At 40.4% G+C, this 17,990-nt stretch overlaps 1 protein-coding gene across 3 annotated transcripts in view; it reads left to right on the plus strand.

Moving 5' to 3' along the window:
* Window positions 1-17,990, plus strand: part of DNAH11 (dynein axonemal heavy chain 11) — a 375,791-nt gene that overhangs the window by 177,050 nt on the left and 180,751 nt on the right. For all 3 annotated transcript variants that reach the window (XM_044946526.2, XM_044946527.2, XR_006552702.2), the window contains exons 43-45: window positions 2,291-2,441; window positions 5,956-6,087; window positions 14,113-14,286. In XM_044946526.2, coding sequence (XP_044802461.2) covers window positions 2,291-2,441; window positions 5,956-6,087; window positions 14,113-14,286 — 457 coding nt within the window. The remainder of the gene's footprint in view (window positions 1-2,290; window positions 2,442-5,955; window positions 6,088-14,112; window positions 14,287-17,990) is intronic.

Raw genomic sequence — 17,990 nt, forward strand, 5'->3', positions numbered from 1 at the left:
TTTATAAAATAGGGTGGAAGGAATTGCCAATAGCATAGATCTATAGCTTCAGTTTTTCCATTGCTGAAGATAATTTGCTGCCTTTTAATGTTTACTAAATTTAGCAGTAATTTATACATAGTATTTTCAAATGTCCACAGTTAACAATATAGACCCTTTTTTTTTCTTAACTTCCAGTGCTATATGCTGTGGTTGACTGCTAGCAGAGGCCATTTTGTTTCTTTTTTTGTTTGTTTGCCTCTAATCAGTTTCAACTCTTACCACATCTCCTGGTTTGATTGAATTCATTTTCATTTTTGTGGACATAATTTGTACAACAGCATCATTGCTCTTGGGCCTGGTGGGCTTTCCCTTTGAGACTTTGGCTGCTGCCAGTGAGGGTTAATGAAGTAGCTATTACCTAAGTGCAAAGCCCATTTCCCTCTTCTGTGGCTTTGTTGAGGCTGCAGCTCCTAGTTAGCCCTGCGCAGCCTTCTGCCGCCACAGAGACCAAAGACAGAGGTGGGGAGTTGGGGTAGAATTTCTTAAACCCAACAGAGCACTGCCTGCCCTGCAGGACACTGCTACCTTTAGGAGATGCGCAGAGGGGCAAAACCAGGATCTGAACCCAGTTCTCCCAATTACACCAACTCTGTGCTGATGAGTATCACTGATTGGAAATTTGTTATATGTCAGTTAGTAATCTAAGCACTTAATACATGAGGACTCATTTGCTCCTCAGAGCAACCCTAGGAAAAGCATGTCATCATCATCTCCATTGCCAGTTAGGAAACTAGAGGCACAGAGACATTAACTAACCTGCCCAAGGAAACAGAGTTAAAGGAAGGATAAAGATCCGGGCAGTCTGACTCAGAGCCGCATCTCCCTAAATAATACCCCCTGCACCCCACCAAAAAAAGCTCTGGATACTGAGACTTCAGTTCTGCCAGTGTGTGTAGAATAAAAAGAGTAGCTAAGGGGTAGGTGTGGCCTTCATTCTGAGTACCTAGCAACCATATTCCATTATTCCACTCTTCTGTGGCACCCACTGGATGTAACTCAGAGAGCACCAGAAGTGACCTTTCAGTTACCATCATGCAACTGAACTTCAGCTGAAAATCATTCCTCTTTGACCTGAAAAAGTTGTAATAGTTGATAGTTCATAAATCTAGCAATAGTGTATAGATAGTTGAATATTTAATAAAACCCCACATGAAGCTCTATGATTATCAGAGGGAGCCTTTGTGAGATAATCATTTTGCCTTAATTTCTTTTGATATTAAAAATATGCAGTCTGATTTGCTTAAAATAAGGTACAGCTGTCATTGATCTGGTTGCACTGTCTCTGGTGGCAGCTACATGGATTTGTGACCACTGTTTCTTGTTTGATGAGAACTCTTTGAGCAATTATTTTTCATGTCATATCATACAGTTTCTTTCCAGAGACTACTGTGGGTGCAACTAAGTCATGTTTCATTTTATTGACAAACATTATTTTATTAATGTTAGAAATATGAATGTAAGTGGTAACATTTTATAAGCTTCAGATTTATACACCTGTACCCAAGGGTGAGATACCATTTTAGAGCCACTTATTGGCTTCCCAGGTGATGCTCGTGATAAAGAATCTGTCTGCCAAGCAGAAGATGAGGGTTTGATCCCTGGGTCAGGAAGATCCCCTAGAGTAGGAAATGGCACCCCACTGCATTATTCTTGCCTGGAAAATTCCTTGGGCAGAGGAGCCTGGTGGGCTACAGTCCATGGGGCTGTAGACAGTTGGACGCAACTGAGCACACACACAGGAACCACATTGTCAGCTCTCAGGTTAGAGTTACGTTCAGTCCAGTGAACAGGAGGGACTTGGAAATGTCCCTATGAAATTTTCGCCTTTTTATTTGTAACTGATTTTTCATTACTAAAAAATCGACGCCAATTTTAATCAAGAAAAACCCCAAGCTGTTTTCATAAATAAAGCCTACCCTCTGAAAATAGTTTCAGTGCTCTAGGAAATGACAAACTATACTTCCTTATAAATGCTCGGTAATGGCCTACTTATCCTCTATTATGTTGGGTTTCTAAGTGCTGTTAGTAGTTTCTTTTACATTCTTTTCATCTGGGTAAAAATGGCCATTAAAACAAGTGTATAAAGGGTCATTTTAAAATATTTGCCATTTGAGAAATAGAGTGAACCCACTCAACATGTCCCTGAAGTATTGGACCAAGCTGTGTTGAAGGGGGAAGCTTTTGAGTACGTGAATTTCTGCTTTTCAAGCCTGGTGCTCAATAAAAGCCTTTCTGTGTTCTTTTTCAGGTATGTGGCCAGTTGGATAGACAGAAGGCGGCATCAGTCAGAAAAGGCCAATTTAACGATTCTTTTTGATAAATACGTTCCTGCCTGCTTGGAAAAGCTGAGAACAAGCTTTAAAACCATCACTTCAATTCCAGAGAGCAGCCTGGTGCAGGTTCGTCTTGGGTATCTCTGTTTCACACAGTAGTCCTGATTTGGTTTGATCAAAAAAGAAGTTCTTGCTTGTTCAAAATCATGAAGTGGTTTCTGGAAGGATTAGGTTGCCCCACACCCCGCCAGCCCCCACGTTCCCCTGTGCTTTTGGCAGCCCTCTATCACATGCCTGTCATGTGCCTTGACCGTTTGGGTTTGTGGTCTGTTTCTCTTACTAGACTGTGAACTAGAGCCCTGGAGCCACCTTTTATCATTTGTATATCTCCAGAGATTTCCATAATGCCAAGCACACAGTAGGCACCAAATGTATCATTGCATCATTGTGTTTTTCCCAAATATATTTGCATGAAGTAAGAACAGGGTTGTAACAGCTTCATTTATTTTTCTGTTTCCTAAGCAGCTGGCCCAGAGAAGGTGCTCAGTGTGTTTTTTGAAAACCGTAAATTCATGCAATTAAAGATTTTGACCAGTGAGTAAGAGAAAGCTACTGAATATCACCTGAAGAACCAACCCCTACCCCACCTGGCCTGACAGACCTCCCATTCTTTCCTCCCTTTCTTTACTCCCCCCTCCCCAGAATAGTCCTCAAGTCCAGGTCAGTCTAGATGAAGAGTTCATAATATTTCAGGGATAGGTTTTTTTTTTCAGATCCTTATTGTCAGACAGCTGCTAAGAGTGAAGAGTATGTATGATACGTTGTCATGACAGCAAATGAAGATAATGCAGGGCACACAGAAATGAAGGTTGTGATCTTAATCTCAGTGTGAGGAAAAACGATCCCCCAGCCTTTACAAGTATAAAACTTCACGGAAGGTTTACAATTAGAAACCTTTATTTGTTTCTCTTTAGGAGCAAAATTGGTTTTGAAGTACTTTGTTACTGTGTAGTTACTATTACAGAATTTGTTTGACGCTAAATTAGAAAGTCACAAGCATAATAAGAAGAGAAAGTTCAGGTTTTTGGATAATTCGCACACCAATTAAGTAAACGATAGTCTTCACCAGTAATTATCTGAGGTATAATTTATTTCTGAAAGCAGGTCTGAATTTATTCATAATGAATTAATTATGTGGTTAGCCTAATTAGACTTCCTCTGGTGTAATACTTGCAAAAAGCAAGTATCGTGTTCTTTCTCAAGTTGACTTGTATATTTGTGTTTCTCTGTGGTGTGAACTTTTTCATTTAAGAGTAGTGTGAAAATAGGTCAGTAGGAATTAATATGATTTTTGCTTTCACTTCCTCTTTTTGTAGTATTCAGAAATGGCATTTTATCCTTAACTCCTTTCTGGCTGCTATTGCATAAAGTCATCTCTTTGCTGTGACTGCTTATAAGGGAAAAAATTAAAGACAAAAATGAGTGTACAAGAGACTTGCTTAAAGAGATTATTTTTTACTGTAATTGAGTTGAGGAGGGCATGGCAACCCACTCCAGTGTTCTTGCCTGGAGAATCCCCATGGACAGAGGAGCCTGGCGGGGTTTCCCTGGTGGCTCAGGTGGTCAAGAATCTGTGTGCAATGCAGGAGACCCAGGTTCGATCCCCCGATTAGGAAGATCCCCTGGAGAAGGAAATGGCAACCCACCCCAGTATTCTTGCCTGGAGAATTCCATGGACAGAGGAGTCTGGCAGGCTACAGTCCATGGGGTCACAAAGAGTCAAACATGACTGAGCAATTAACACATACACACACCCTGTGCTAGACATTAGGACCTTATTGTTCATCCATTCTACATATACTAGCTTGCATCTGCTAATCCTGAACTCCAATCTATCCCTCCTACTGCGCCCCCGCTTTGGCCACCACAAGTCTGTCCCCTAAGTCCATGAATCTGTCTCCACTTCATAGATAAGTTCATGTGTGTCGTACTTTAGATTCCACATGTAAGTGATGCCATGTATTTGCCTTTCTTTGTCTAACTCCACTTAGTACAATAATCTCTAGGTCCATCCATGTAGCTGTAAATGGTATCATTTCATTCTTTTAAAAGGCCACTGTACAAAATTAATGTACTATGTTTTCCAGTATATGAAACTTTCTTGCTTTGCATTTGTTAAGGTGTTTTAACTCTTTCAGAATACACACCAAGGTGTGATTATATTAATTGCTGGTGCAGAGCTTAAAATGTTTTCCAAGTACTGTGTTTGGGAGAAAATAGAAAACTCGTACGAGTTCTTAGCATGTTCAGGTCAGTGGATGACATCATTTTGACACCTTTTAGTCTTTTTCATTTTGATTTTAACAGTTGCTTAGACCAACATGGCTTCTACTCAGGAATAGCAAAGTCTCAGGGTTTTACATGATTTTTCTTGACAACAAATTGGTGAATTTTATTTGATTAGAAGATTATTTTAAAGTAGCAAGCACAGCACAATATAAAATAATGGAAATCAAGAGAGAGATTGAGAAAATGACAGGTTGTAAAGCAACTATCCTCCAATAAAGTTTTTTTTTTTTCCTAATGAAAATGTGACAGGTGCTCAACTAATTAAATTTTCAAAACCTCTTCCAACGTATGCCAGGACCAATTTTCCATATTACCATTTTCCCTGCCTCTCAGGATTGGGAGGGAGACACACGCACATGACTTGCCTTGTTACAGCTTTCCCTGCTGCGTGCGTGATATTGATAAACATCTACCACTGCCTCCGAAAGCTGGGGGAAGGGTCTCCTGAGTTTTGAGGGTCTGCAACAGTGCTAATTCATGACAACCATTTTTGTGCAAGCTAAAAAGCATGTTCGTCATGGTTATTATTTCACACGAGAAAGGCCGTATTCCCTTTGTTACTGACCTCATTGCCCTGGACGTGGAGGGAATTTCAGACCGATGGAGCCCTTTCACATGGAGGATCTGAAGAGCAAGTTCCTGAATAGCATTTCTTCCAGAGTTAGATGTAGTCTCACGTCCAAAAAATGCCACAAGCTAAGGGCAGCCTGTCTGACTTTCTAAATTTATGACAACAGGTGGGGGAAACAGCTGCCAGAGAATGAAGGGAAAGTGAGTTATCTAAATGTCTACTTGAGGGCAATAGTCACACATCCCTTCCACCTCGTGCCTTCGTTCCCAGTGATGTTGTAGGGCAACACGTGCTGGAGAGAAAAACGCCTTTAGTTTGTTTTTAAGTGAGAAAGTGGGTTATAGAGTCCTGCGTATAGAAGGACTCACTACTTATTAAAAAAAGACAGCACAGCTGTATCCCCCTTGTTTGTTTTTAATGTGTATTTCTCTTTATTATAGTAATTATTAATTGGAGAATTTATGATAATAGAGGTTTTTTTTTTTGATAGTTTGTTGTTACATAGAAGATACGTCTGGTTGAAAGTGGCCAAGGGGTTCCATTGCCAACTCAGAAACCCAAGGCATTTATGCATCTCCCAGGATAGCACATTACAGAGCTGGGGAAAATCATAACATCTCTTACAGAGGATTTATTCCTAAGTCCTGTGAATTTTCTTCACTGGTTATTAAAAAAAAAAAAATTGTTTCCCTGAAAGAATGGGTCTTTCTTTTTCTTTAGACTCTTTGTACTCTTCTGGAGTGTTTATTGACTCCTGAAAATGTACCTTCTGACAGCCCAAAGGAAGTTTATGAGGTCTACTTTGTCTTTGCTTGTATCTGGGCATTCGGAGGCACTCTGCTACAAGATCAGGTATGTGTAGAAATAGTTTACAGAACTAGTTTTATTTGGAGAAAAATATTATTATATGTGATCCCTGTGAGTTTGGGGGTTTTGGGATATGTAAGTATCATAAAGCTACCCTACTAGCCCTATTCACTCCTAAGCTTGTACAGTGTCAGGCAAGCTCATTGAGGCTGGCGGTGCTTTCCTTGGCTGACAAGGCCAGGTCCATAGTCTTCCACCAGATCTCTCTTCAGAGCTCAAGGTTCCAGGTCAACACCAGCAGTGTCCCAGTGTGCCCGAGACAGGGTGCTGCATCTGCCCCTCACCTGTCTGTGCTGTTCCTCTTGCACCTTTTCCTCAGTGATACATTTCTCCCAGTTGCTCTGGTTAAAAACCTGGGAGACATCATTCTTCCATCTACATCCTGTATAGAAAGTAGCTGTCACGTCTGTCCCCTTGTCTGTATCCCTACAGCCTTAATTCAGGAGTGTATCAGCTTTAGCTTGCTCTGAGCTATCACATTGTTTTGGCTCAGGCTGCTGTAATAAAATATCATGCTCTGGGTGTCTTAAACAGCAGAAATTTACTTTCCCTCAGTTCTGGAGGCTACAAGTCCAAGGTCAAGGTGCCAGCATGGTCAAGTTCTGGTGAGGACCTTCTTCGTGTCTTGCAGACAGATGCCTTTTTCTGTGTCTTCACAAGGCAGAAAGATAAAATGCTTTCTTGAGTCTCTTTGTGTAAAGGCACTAATCCCAACATGAGGGACCCACCCTCAGGCCCTCATCTCAATATAAATACCTCCCAAAGGGCCCATCTCCAAATACTACCACATTGGGGATTAAGGCTGCAGCATGTGATTTTGGTGAGGAGACAGTTCAATCCATAGCACATAATAGCCTGCTCATTGGTTTCCAGATCTCTACTCCTCTTACTTCTGCCTAGTCTCACACATTCCCTAGGGTAGTCCTCATGAGCTATAATCAACCCCAGGCTGCTTCCTTTCCACTGTCCTTTCCTTTGGCCTAAAGCGAGGCTATCACGCCTATACAACATTCCTAGCATGGTCTGTGACTTCTGATTTCTTTTCGGTAAACACTTAAGAACTTGCATAGACACATGTGCGCACACACACACACACACAAATTGCTTAGACTTGTCAAAGTACAAAGTAGGAGTTTTTCTCCTTTAGAAATTTACATATCTAATCCCTTCTTTGCACATCTGTGAATAGATTTTCTCCTGTTATCTTTACAGTAATTCAAGGTATCATCACGATGCAGGTAAAGTAAAACTCCGGCAAAGTAACTTGACTGATAGCCGATGACAATATCTGGATTCCCACTCATGTATGTCTGTCTCCAAGGGCTATCCGTAGTGCCTCAGGATCTCTCAGGGCCATAAGTGCTTCTATGGACACCCCTGAATCTTTGAATTAAAAATAGATGGCATAAGTCTTCCAGGCTTCCCTAAAATATTTCCACATATAAGTATTGTTGTTGTTCAGTCACTCAGTCATTTGACTCTTTGCTACCCCATGGACTGCAGCATGCCAGGCCTCCCTCTCCTTTACCACCTCCCAGAGTCTGCTTAAACTCATGTCCATTGAGTTGGAGATGCCATACAACCATCTCATCAGCTGTTACCGTCTACTTCTCCTGCCTTCAGTCTTTCCCAGCATCAGGGTCTTTTCCAATGAGTTTAGCATATCCCATCCGGTGGCCAAAGTATTGGAGTTTCAGCTTCAGCATCAGTCCCTCCAATGAATATTCAGAGTTGATTTCCTTTGGGATTGACTGGTTGGATTTCCTTGTAGTCCAAGGAACTCTCAAGAGTCTTCTCTAGCACCAGAGTTCAAAGGAATCCATTCTTTGGCTCTTGGAAAAACCATAGCTTTGACTAAAGATGACCTTTGTAGGCAAAGTAATGTCTCTGCTTTTTAATATGCTGTCTAGGTTGTTCATAGCTTTTATTGCAAGGAGCAAATGTCTTTTAACTTTATGGCTGCAGTCACCATTCACAGTGATTGTGGAGGACAAGAAAATAAAGTTTGTCACTGTTTCCATTTTTTCCCCATCTGTTTGCCATGAAGTGATGGGACTGGAGGCCATGATCCTAGCTTTTTGAATGTTGAGTTTTAGCCAGCTTTTTCACTCTCTTCTTTCACCTTCATCAATAAACTCTTTAGTTCTTCTTTGCTTTCTGAAAAGAAACAAATGGATGACATCATAAGGATGTCATAAACAGACATCATAAGGATGATGTCATCCACATATCTGAGATTATTGATATTTCTCCCAGAAATCTTGATTCCAGCTTGTGCTTCATCCAGCCCAGCATTTTGCATGATGTGCTCTGCATATAAGTTAAATAATCAGGGTGATGGTATACAGCCTTGACGTACTCTTTTCCCAATTTTGATCCAGTCTATTGTTTCATGACCAGTTCTAACTGTTGCTTCTTGAGCTTCGTACAGGTTTCTAAGGAGGTAGATATGGTGGTCTGGTATTCCCATAAGAATTTTCCACAGTTGTTGTGATCCACACAGTCAAAGGCTTTAGCATAGTCAATGAAGCAGAAGTAGATATTTTGCTGAAATTCCCTTGCCTTTTCTAATGATCCAACAGATGTGGGCAATTTAATTTCTGGTTCCTCTGCCTTTTTTAAATCCAGCTTGTACATCTGGAAGTTCTCGGTTCTCATACTGTTGAAGCCTAGCTGTTGTAGGGTTTTGAGCATTACTTTGCTAGCATGTGAAGTGAGTGCAATTGTATGATCGTTTGAACATTCTGTGTCATTGTCCTTCTTTGTGATTGGAATGCAAACTGACCTTTTCCAGTCCTGTGGCCACTGCTGGCTTTTCCAAATGTGCTGATATATTGAGGGCAGCACTATAACAGCATCATCTTTTAGAATTTAAAATAGCTCAGCTGGAATTCTGTCACCTCCACTAACTTTGTTCATAGTGAAGCTTCCTAAGGCCCACTTGACTTCATGCTCCAGGATATCTGGCTCTAGGTAAGTAACCACACCATTGTGGTTATCCAGATCTGTAAGACCTTTTTTGTATAGTTCTTCTGTGTATTCTTGCCACCTCTTCCTAATGTCTTCTGCTTCTGTTAAGTCCATACTGTTTCTGTCCTTTATTGTGCCCATCTTTACATGAAATTTTGCCTTGGTATCTCTAGTTTTCTTAAAGATATCTCTGGTCTTTTCCATTCTGTTGTTTTCCTCTATTTCTTTGCACTGATCACTGAGGAAGGCTTTCCTATCTCTCCTTGCTGTTCTTTGGAACTCTGCATTCACATGGGCATATCTTTCCTTTTATCTGTTGCCTTTTGCTTCTCTTCTTTTCTCAGCTATTTGTAAGGTCTCCTTGGACAACCATTTTGCCTTTTTGCATTTCTTTTTCTTGGGGATGGTTTTGATCACTGCCTCCTTCCTGTTCAGTGTTATGAACCTCCATGCATAGTTCTTCAGGCACTCTTTGTAAGATCGAATCCCTTGAAAATATTTGTCACTTCCACTGTATAATCATAAGGGATTTGATTTAGGTCATACCTAAATGGCCTCAGTCAGTCAGTCAGTTCAGTCACTCAGTCGTGTCCGACCCTTCGCAACCCCATGAATCGCAGCATGCCAGGCCTCCCTGTCCATCACCAACTCCTGGAGTTCACTCAGACTCACGTCCATCGAGTCAGTGATGCCACCCAGCCATCTCATCCTCTGTCATCTCCTCCTGCTCCTGCCCCCAATCCCTCCCAGCATCAGGGTCTTTTCCAATGAGTCAACTCTTCGCATGAGGTAGCCAAAATACTGGAGTTTCAGCTTTAGCATCATTCCTTCCAAAGAAATCCCAGGGCTGATCTCCTTCAGAATGGATTGGGTGGATCTCCTTGCAGTCCAAGGGACTCTCAAGAGTCTTCTCCAACACCACAGTTCAGGCCTAGTGGTCTGAATTTTGTTCTAAGGAGTTCATGATCTGAGCCACAGTCAGCTCCCGGTCTTGTTTTTGCTTACTGTGTAGAGCTTCTCCATCTTTGGCTACAAAGAATATAATCAATCTGATTTCAGTACTGACCATCTGGTGATGTCCATGTGTAGAGGCGTCCCTTGTGTTGTTGGAAGAGAGTGTTTGCTATGACCAGTGTGTTCTCTTGGTAAAACTCTGTTAGCCTTTGCCCTGCTTCATTTTGTACTCCAAGGCCAAATTTGCCTGTTAACTCCAAATATCTCTTAACTTCCTACTTTTTCATTCCAGCCCCCCATGATGAAAAGGACATTTTTTTTTTTTTTTTTTTTTTTACAGTTAGTTCTAGAAGGTCTTGTAGATCTTCAGAGAACCATTCAACTTCATCTTCTTCAACATTACTGGTCGGGGCATAGACTTGTATTACTATGATGTTGAATGGTTTGCCTTGGAAACAAACCAAGATTATTCTGTCATTTTTGAGATCACATTTTGGACTGTTTTGTTGACTATGAGGGCTACTTTATTTCTTCTAAGGGATTCTTGTCCACAGTAGTAGATATAATGGTCATCTGAATTAAATTCACCCATTCCTGTCCATTTTATTTCACTGATTCCTAAAATATCAATGTTCACTCTTGCCATCTCCTGTTTGGCTACTTCCAATTTACCTGCATTCATGGACCTAACATTCCAGGTTCCTATGCAGTATTGTTCTTTACAATATTTTACTTTCACCTCCAGTCACATCCACAACTGGGCATTGTTTCCCTTTTGCCTCTGCCTCTTCATTTCTTCTGGAGCTATTTCTCCGCTCTTCTCCAGCAGCATGTTGGACACCTACCAGCCTGGGGAATTCACCTTTCGGTGTCCTATCTTTTTGCCTTTTCTTGCTGTTCATGGGGTTCTTAAGGTAAGAATGCTGAAGTGGTTTGCCATTCCCTTCTCCAGTGGACTATATTTGGGAATTAAAATCAGAAGGTATTACAGCCAAGAATAACCCAAATTTGTTGGTTTAGTCACAGTAGGTTCTAAAATCCATGGTTGCTCGGACCTGTGGGCCAGTTCTGCGACTTGTCCCTAAGTTACTGTACTTTATATCTGTAAATGAATTTGGCATTCACTTGGCCCCCTAAGTCTCATTTTGACCCTTCTCAGAACCCACATTTCTTCAGTTATCTCCAAGTGCTTTTTCTAAAGAATAATAGCCTCTCTTGCCCAAGTTAAGAGTGTTGTGTGGCTTCACATGGTTTATCTCAAAGGCAGAATTTACACATATGGATTCCTCTCCATGGAGGCCACATGCAGAGTATTCCTGTCTACCCCAAAACCTCATGACGTTGTCTTTTTTCCAATGTTCTCCACAGAGTGTTTCCTTTTCCAGGGCTGTACAACCAAGTAAAATTGCATGAGAAGGATGTTGACAGCTGAGATTTTTCTGTTCCTCATCATGACGGCTCACCTTCTTCCCAACTTGACCCTCTTTTCATCTTTGCAATTTCCAGACTTGGCAGCCTTCCAAGCCAGCTAGTCAGACCAGGAGCTGAGCATCACGTGGTCCCCTTCCTGTCCCAGACACTCTCCCCAATTAGTATTCGACATCATCATCTTTAAATTTTCAAAACTGCTTTAACTACACAGCATTCAAAAGAGAGATTATGAAGCTGGAAACATGAATGAAGCAGATCCAAGAAACAGTCTTAGGAATAGCCATTTAGTCATCAGATGCCTTCTATGAATATATGTCAGGGAAAGAGTTTTAGGGTTTCTAATAGGCTAGCTTGTTGAATCTTAAAAAAAAAAAAAAAATTATCCTGTCTATATAGTTATAACTATTCTTCTTCTTTTACAAAAAAGGAACTCAAACTTAGATAAGTTGGCCTCCTTGGAGACACATGGCTAACTTATGTCTGAGGCAAGTTCAGACTGCAGCTGACTGACTCAGACCTGTGTTCTTAACCCCAGCTGTTGCAGACACCTTCCAAAATTGGTCCCCGTCATCCCTCCCTGAGCCTCCTGTAAACAGCTGCTATCATTCCCCACTTGACTTCTGAAGTAATCTCCTCACTGGTCTTTCTGCTTCTGTACTTGCCCCATCATCCATTATGCACTCAGCAGCCAGAGTGGTTTCTTTAATGTAAATTGGATTATATGATACACTCCAGAATTTACAACACTTTAATGGATTCCTATTGCTTTTAAGATACAATTTTAGAATTTCATTTACAAGGCCTTTGGCTTTGGCCCAGACTATCTCTCCCTACTTTTTCCTCAGCCGCTCCCTCCCCTCCAGCTGCACTGGCCAGTTTCTGGAATGCAGGTTCTTTCCTGTGATAAGATCTTTGCACTTGTTGACTTCTTCCTGGAATGTTCTGCTCCCTAATTGGTTTCTGTTCTCAGAGTTGATTCCCTGTATATCCAGTTAAAATAGATGCCCTCATTTCTCTCACTTCCAGCAAAGTTGGCTTTCAAGATACCAATGTATTTATTTCTGTGTTCATAGACTTCACCTCTGCTTTCACCATACTTCCCCTTCATTTCCCCCGTAAGCTCTGTGAGGGCAGAAACCCTGTTTGTTTTCTTCCCCACTACGGGAACAAATGCATTTTAGTGAGTGAATGAATGATCGGAGACTTGTCATCAAAATGACTCTGCTGACATAGTGGTTAGTTGAAGCAAATTTTATTGTAAAGTAGAAATCTCATGTGCATCCTTCCTACAAAGAATGGTACCAGATAAGGAATATTTTTTTGAATGAACTTGGTTTCTGACCAACTTCTGTAGGATGATTAAAAAGAAAAAATCCTGTGACACCAATCTGAAGATACTGAAACGGATCTAAATATGTGAGTAGTGGTCTGTAGGAATGTGAGCTCCGCTTGTTGGGAAGGTTGGTGGGATCAGCTCTCCTGCTAAAGCTGACCACTCCTCTCAGCCCTAACCATACCTCCTATCCTCCACCCATCCTATTCATCTCTACTCATGTGTCTGATCAGCCTCACACAGAAAGTGGGCCGTAGTCCATGGACATAAGGACACCAAAGTAAAAGTAACTTGAAGAATTTCCCTGGAGCAAAATGGGAGTTGAAGTTTTAGTTACATGTAAGGTTGGTGAATGTGGTGAACACACACAGTGTTTTTAGAGCGCTCCAAAGCTTTGTCTGGTCATCCCATAGGTGCAGGAGGGGCTGTTAGTTGCTAGTACACAGTTGGAATTTCCCCATCTCCATTTTCTAACCACTAATCTAGCAGCAAAGGGCTTGTACCTGCCATCATAAAAACAAGCACCTTCTAGCAAGGAGAACCTGTTTCCTACTCCATTATCTTTTCTGGAAGATTCTCTTACAGCACAGGAATCTGTAGTTTCAGCTCAACTACTGAGTTGAAAACCAAGTCCATTCTTTCCCTTCCCTCATGGCAGAGCTTCTCAGATTTCAAATTTCAAAGACCCAACAAAATTTCATTAATGATTTGAAGGAATGAAATAGGGTTACCAACTGTTTGTTTTTCTAAATAAGGGCATTTATTTTTAAATGACCATTTATTATCACCACAGCTTTATAAAGGAAAGGATATTTTTAACACCAAAAGTTCTACGAAGGCTATAAGCTCGAATAAAGAACAGTGTCTAAGTCAATAATGTTCCTAATTTTTTGAAGTATTCGTTTGTTCCTACTTTCCCCATTTTACTATCAACTGAGGGAGACATTGGTAGAAATAAACACCAGTGTTTGCTAAACACTGTCTTAGCAGGGTGACTTGCGTGATAGCTTGTTATTAAACTGAATAACGTCAGAGTCATCTAAGGTTCACCTACACTTACCTTGCTTTTTAAGTTAATAATTACTGCCGAAAATTTGTACCTGATGGACGTATGGCAGTTATAGCTTTCAGCCTCAGTGGTATTGTCACTCATTATAACTTCCTTCTAGTTGTTTATTTTTCTTTTGTCAGTTACTCAGTCCTGTTTGTAATTCTGAAGTGTTCGCTGAAAACACCGTGTGATCAGCCGCACTTGCGGTGGCTTTGTATGTGTTCAAAATTACCTGTAAGTCTGCAATAAGAATTTCTCTTGTTCTCCTTAGCTTTCTGGTTGTCAAGCTGAATTCAGTCAATGGTGGCATAAAGAGATGAAAGCAGTGAAGTTTCCATCCCAGGGAACAATTTTTGATTATTATCTGGACCACAGAAGTAAGAAATTTTTGCCTTGGGCTGATAAAATCCCCCAATTTACTATGGATCCAGAAATACCTTTGCAGGTAGGTGTGGGGAACACCATGATCTTCAACCACATGATGCTGGCTTGAGCCTCGTTTGTTTTTACGCAGTCTTCCTTTTCCTGCCTGATGGATGATTTCCTGTTGGTATGGTCAGCATAGAACATATTTCCTTGGAAAGAAGAATCTGTTATAGGAACGACTAGGAAGATGGTTATATTTCTACAGTTTCTTTTTTTTATTTCAACTTAATTCTGTGGTAACAGCTTTCTTTAGATTTTCCTAGAAATTGTGTGATTTTATAAAAATTGAAGGCATGTTTTTATTAGTTAAGTGAGGTTCAGTGAGTCTTACTTCTGACCTTACTTTACATTTCTTAAGCAGTACTTTTCACATAGAACTTCTTTGCCTTACCCCTGAAGCCATAAAATGAATGTTTCATCTTCCTATTCAAAGATGTATATCTCAATTTCACAAGGCAACTCACAAATCTAAATGAATCTTTATTGTTTTTTTAACTGTTTCTTTTTATAAATTGTCTTACATTTTTATATATCAAGTTATCTTTTAACCATTTTCTAATTCTAATTCAATCTGTTTTGCTTTTCATTATATTTCTTTCTCAAAATCACCTCATATTGATTGGCTTTGGAACTTATTATTTCAAGCCGTGCCCTATAAAATGCATGTAAGTGACTGCCACACTAATTAGGAGGCAGTTATTGTGAAATAAAATAAAATTCAGTGTATGAGTTTCCTGGAACTGAAGTAACAAAGTAACCACAGACTTGGCGGCTTCAACAATAGAAATGTGTTGTCTCACAGTTTTGGAGGCTAGAAGCTGAAAATAGAGGTCTTAACAGGGTTGGTTCCTTCTGAGGAATCTCCTAGATTCTGGAGGTTCACTGGCAGTCTTGGTGTCCTTGCTTTGAGGCGGCATTAGTCACTCATATATATGATGGCATTTTCCCAAGTGTATTCTGTGTATTCACACTTTCCTTTCTACCAGTCACTTTGAATCTGGGGCCCACTCTGCTTGTATCAGCGTGCTTAAGACACCCTAACAAACTGCCATAGAATGAGTGGCTTAAACATCAGAGATTCATTTTTCTCAGGCTGAGATTTGTTTTTCCCTGCGGCCTCTGTCCTTGGCTTGCAGATGGTCTCCTCTTGCTGTGGCCCCCTATGATCCTTTCTGTGTGTACACACATTCCCTGGACACCATCCTGAAGTGTGTTCAAGTTTCCTCCTTGGACAAGAACACCAGTTGGATTGGATTAGGTAGGCCTCCCTTAATCATCTCTTTAAAGACCTTATCTCCAAATACTGTCACATTTCTGAGATACTGGGGTTAGAGCTTCAATAGTTGAATTTTGACAGGACACAATTCATCCTATAACCATGAGAAAACTCATCATTTTGCAAACAAGAAACTCACAGGTAGGAAGGCCCTGAGACTAGTGAGTTCTGTGACTTGGTGATAACACTACGGATTTGGATCTTCCTGCCTTAGCACTGGCCTTGTTTAAAAACTGGTAAATCCTCAATCCAAGATGACTCTAGAGGTCCCAGGAGTTAGAAGGAAGCAAGACATGGAGAAAGGAGGCTTCTGTATTTTTTACTAAGTGGGTAGAAACTTTTTCCGGAAGCCCCAGAGCAGACTGCCTTCTGCATCCATTTCTCCAGGGGCCGTGTGCGCCCCTACCCTAGTCTCGGGCCCAGGTGATGAGGTTACCTTAATTATGAAGGTCTGCTCTGTCCGCTTTATGGATTTTAACATCTCTGTTTTAGCTCAGCCTGTCTAGACCTCAGCCACCTAACGATATTATCTAGCTGGCTGAGAGCCAAGGACTTGTAGTTAACCAAAAGAAACACACAAAAAGTGGTATCACAAGGTTCATGCATCTTATCAGGGATGTATTTTATTCAACAGAGAACCTGTCAGGACCTCCTAGTCTTACTTTATACACAATTGCACCAAATGCGGTTTTGATTAAAAGCCTCTTAACATGTTAGAGGAAAACCTTATTAAGTCAATAATAATAGCAAATACTAACATGACATTATAATATGTCAGGCCCTTTTCTAAATGCTTTGTTTCCATAGATTAATTTAATCCTTATGACACTCTTCTAATTCTCTGTTAGAAAGGACTGTTACTAGCCTTTTTATATATGGAGAAATGGAGTACTTAGACATCAGCTAATGTTTGTATGGTCCGTGCCCTGAAGAGCATTTTGTGCAGTAGGTAAGACAGGACTCAGGCTCTAGACAGATTTGGGTTTAAATCCAAGTACCACCACGTATGCCTCTGGCCAATTTATTAATGTTCTTTAAGCTTTAGCTCCATCATCTCTGAAATGTAAATGATAACAAAACTCTCCTCCTAGGTTTGTTATGAGTATCATATGATGTAACACATGTAAACGGCTCAGCACAGTACCTCTCACATACTCAGCTCTCAGTAGGTATTAATTATTGATATTAATGTGTGGAGAAAAGAGCCAATATTAATAGTCAATTAAATAGCAAATGTGACAGCTAGCATCAAGAAAGGAAAAAAAACATGTTACAGAATTCAACGGTGATTTTAAAGTCATCTGGGACTGTTCAGTGTAGCACAAAAGAGTCTGTGTCTTGGGTATACCTGTGGCTGATTCATTTCGATGTTTGGCAAAACTAATACAATATTGTAAAGTTTAAAAATAAAATAAAATTAAAGTAAAAAAAAAAAAGAGTCTGTGTCTTTCAACAGGTCTCGAGAGGAGCACTGAATTCAGGTGAAGTTCTAGAATGAATGCTCATTATCATGAATTTGATCTTGAATGGTCTATAAAATACTGATCTGTGGTCAGTGTATGTGAACCAGGCAGGGAAGAACTTTATCCATTACAGAGTTTGCGTATTTTTCTTATTAACTATATAAATCCTGCAAAGAGTTTTTTGTAATCCCCTTTTTAATTTGCCCCGCTCCCCAGCGTAAGACCTTTTCAGCTCTCTTTAGTCACCGTGCAGGCTTCTCTCTCCAGTGTGTCTACATCTGCTTCCCCTTTCCCTGATCTTACACAGTGTATTAGTTTCTATTCCCTCAGTCAGCTTTTTATTTATTTGTATTCTTTTTATTGTATTTCTGTAAGCCACCTCAATTTTTTCATGAAACAATGTAGTATCTAAATAAATAACTAATTTTCACAACAGAAGCATTGCTATAAAAATTTTTAACAGAACAATGTACACTAAGTATCACCCGTGCCTTGGACTTGTGACTATTTCGCTTAACATTTGTTTCTTCCCAGCTGGTCTCTCCTTGCACTGAACTCCTTTAGAGTGAATTGTGTCTAATCATTTTGCACATGAATCATTAATCTTACTGGGTGAAGGAATTGCTACCAATTTTTGTTTATACATATCTTGGCCTTTCACATGTTTCATCATGTCCTAAAGAGTGGTGGTCAGTTTCTTAAGCGTTCACTGTATTCCTTTATATACCTAACCAAAGGTTAGGCAGAGTATAGGTATTTCCATGATAGAGGAAGCCTTGGGTGCTAGGTCTTAACTGGAAAAAATAAGTCAGTTCCTTCTGCTATGGCATTTTGACAACACTACCCAGTTTCTTTTCTCAAGCTATGATGTCTGAACTGACCATTCAAAATGAAACATTAAGTGGGATCTCTCCTACTGGCTGTCAACTAGAACTAAGAATGCATTTGGTCTCAATTCTAAAATGACTGTATGTTGGTGCAGGT

Source organism: Bubalus bubalis, chromosome 8 (genome assembly GCF_019923935.1).
Source record: "Bubalus bubalis isolate 160015118507 breed Murrah chromosome 8, NDDB_SH_1, whole genome shotgun sequence".
Classification (NCBI taxonomy): domain Eukaryota; kingdom Metazoa; phylum Chordata; class Mammalia; order Artiodactyla; family Bovidae; genus Bubalus; species Bubalus bubalis.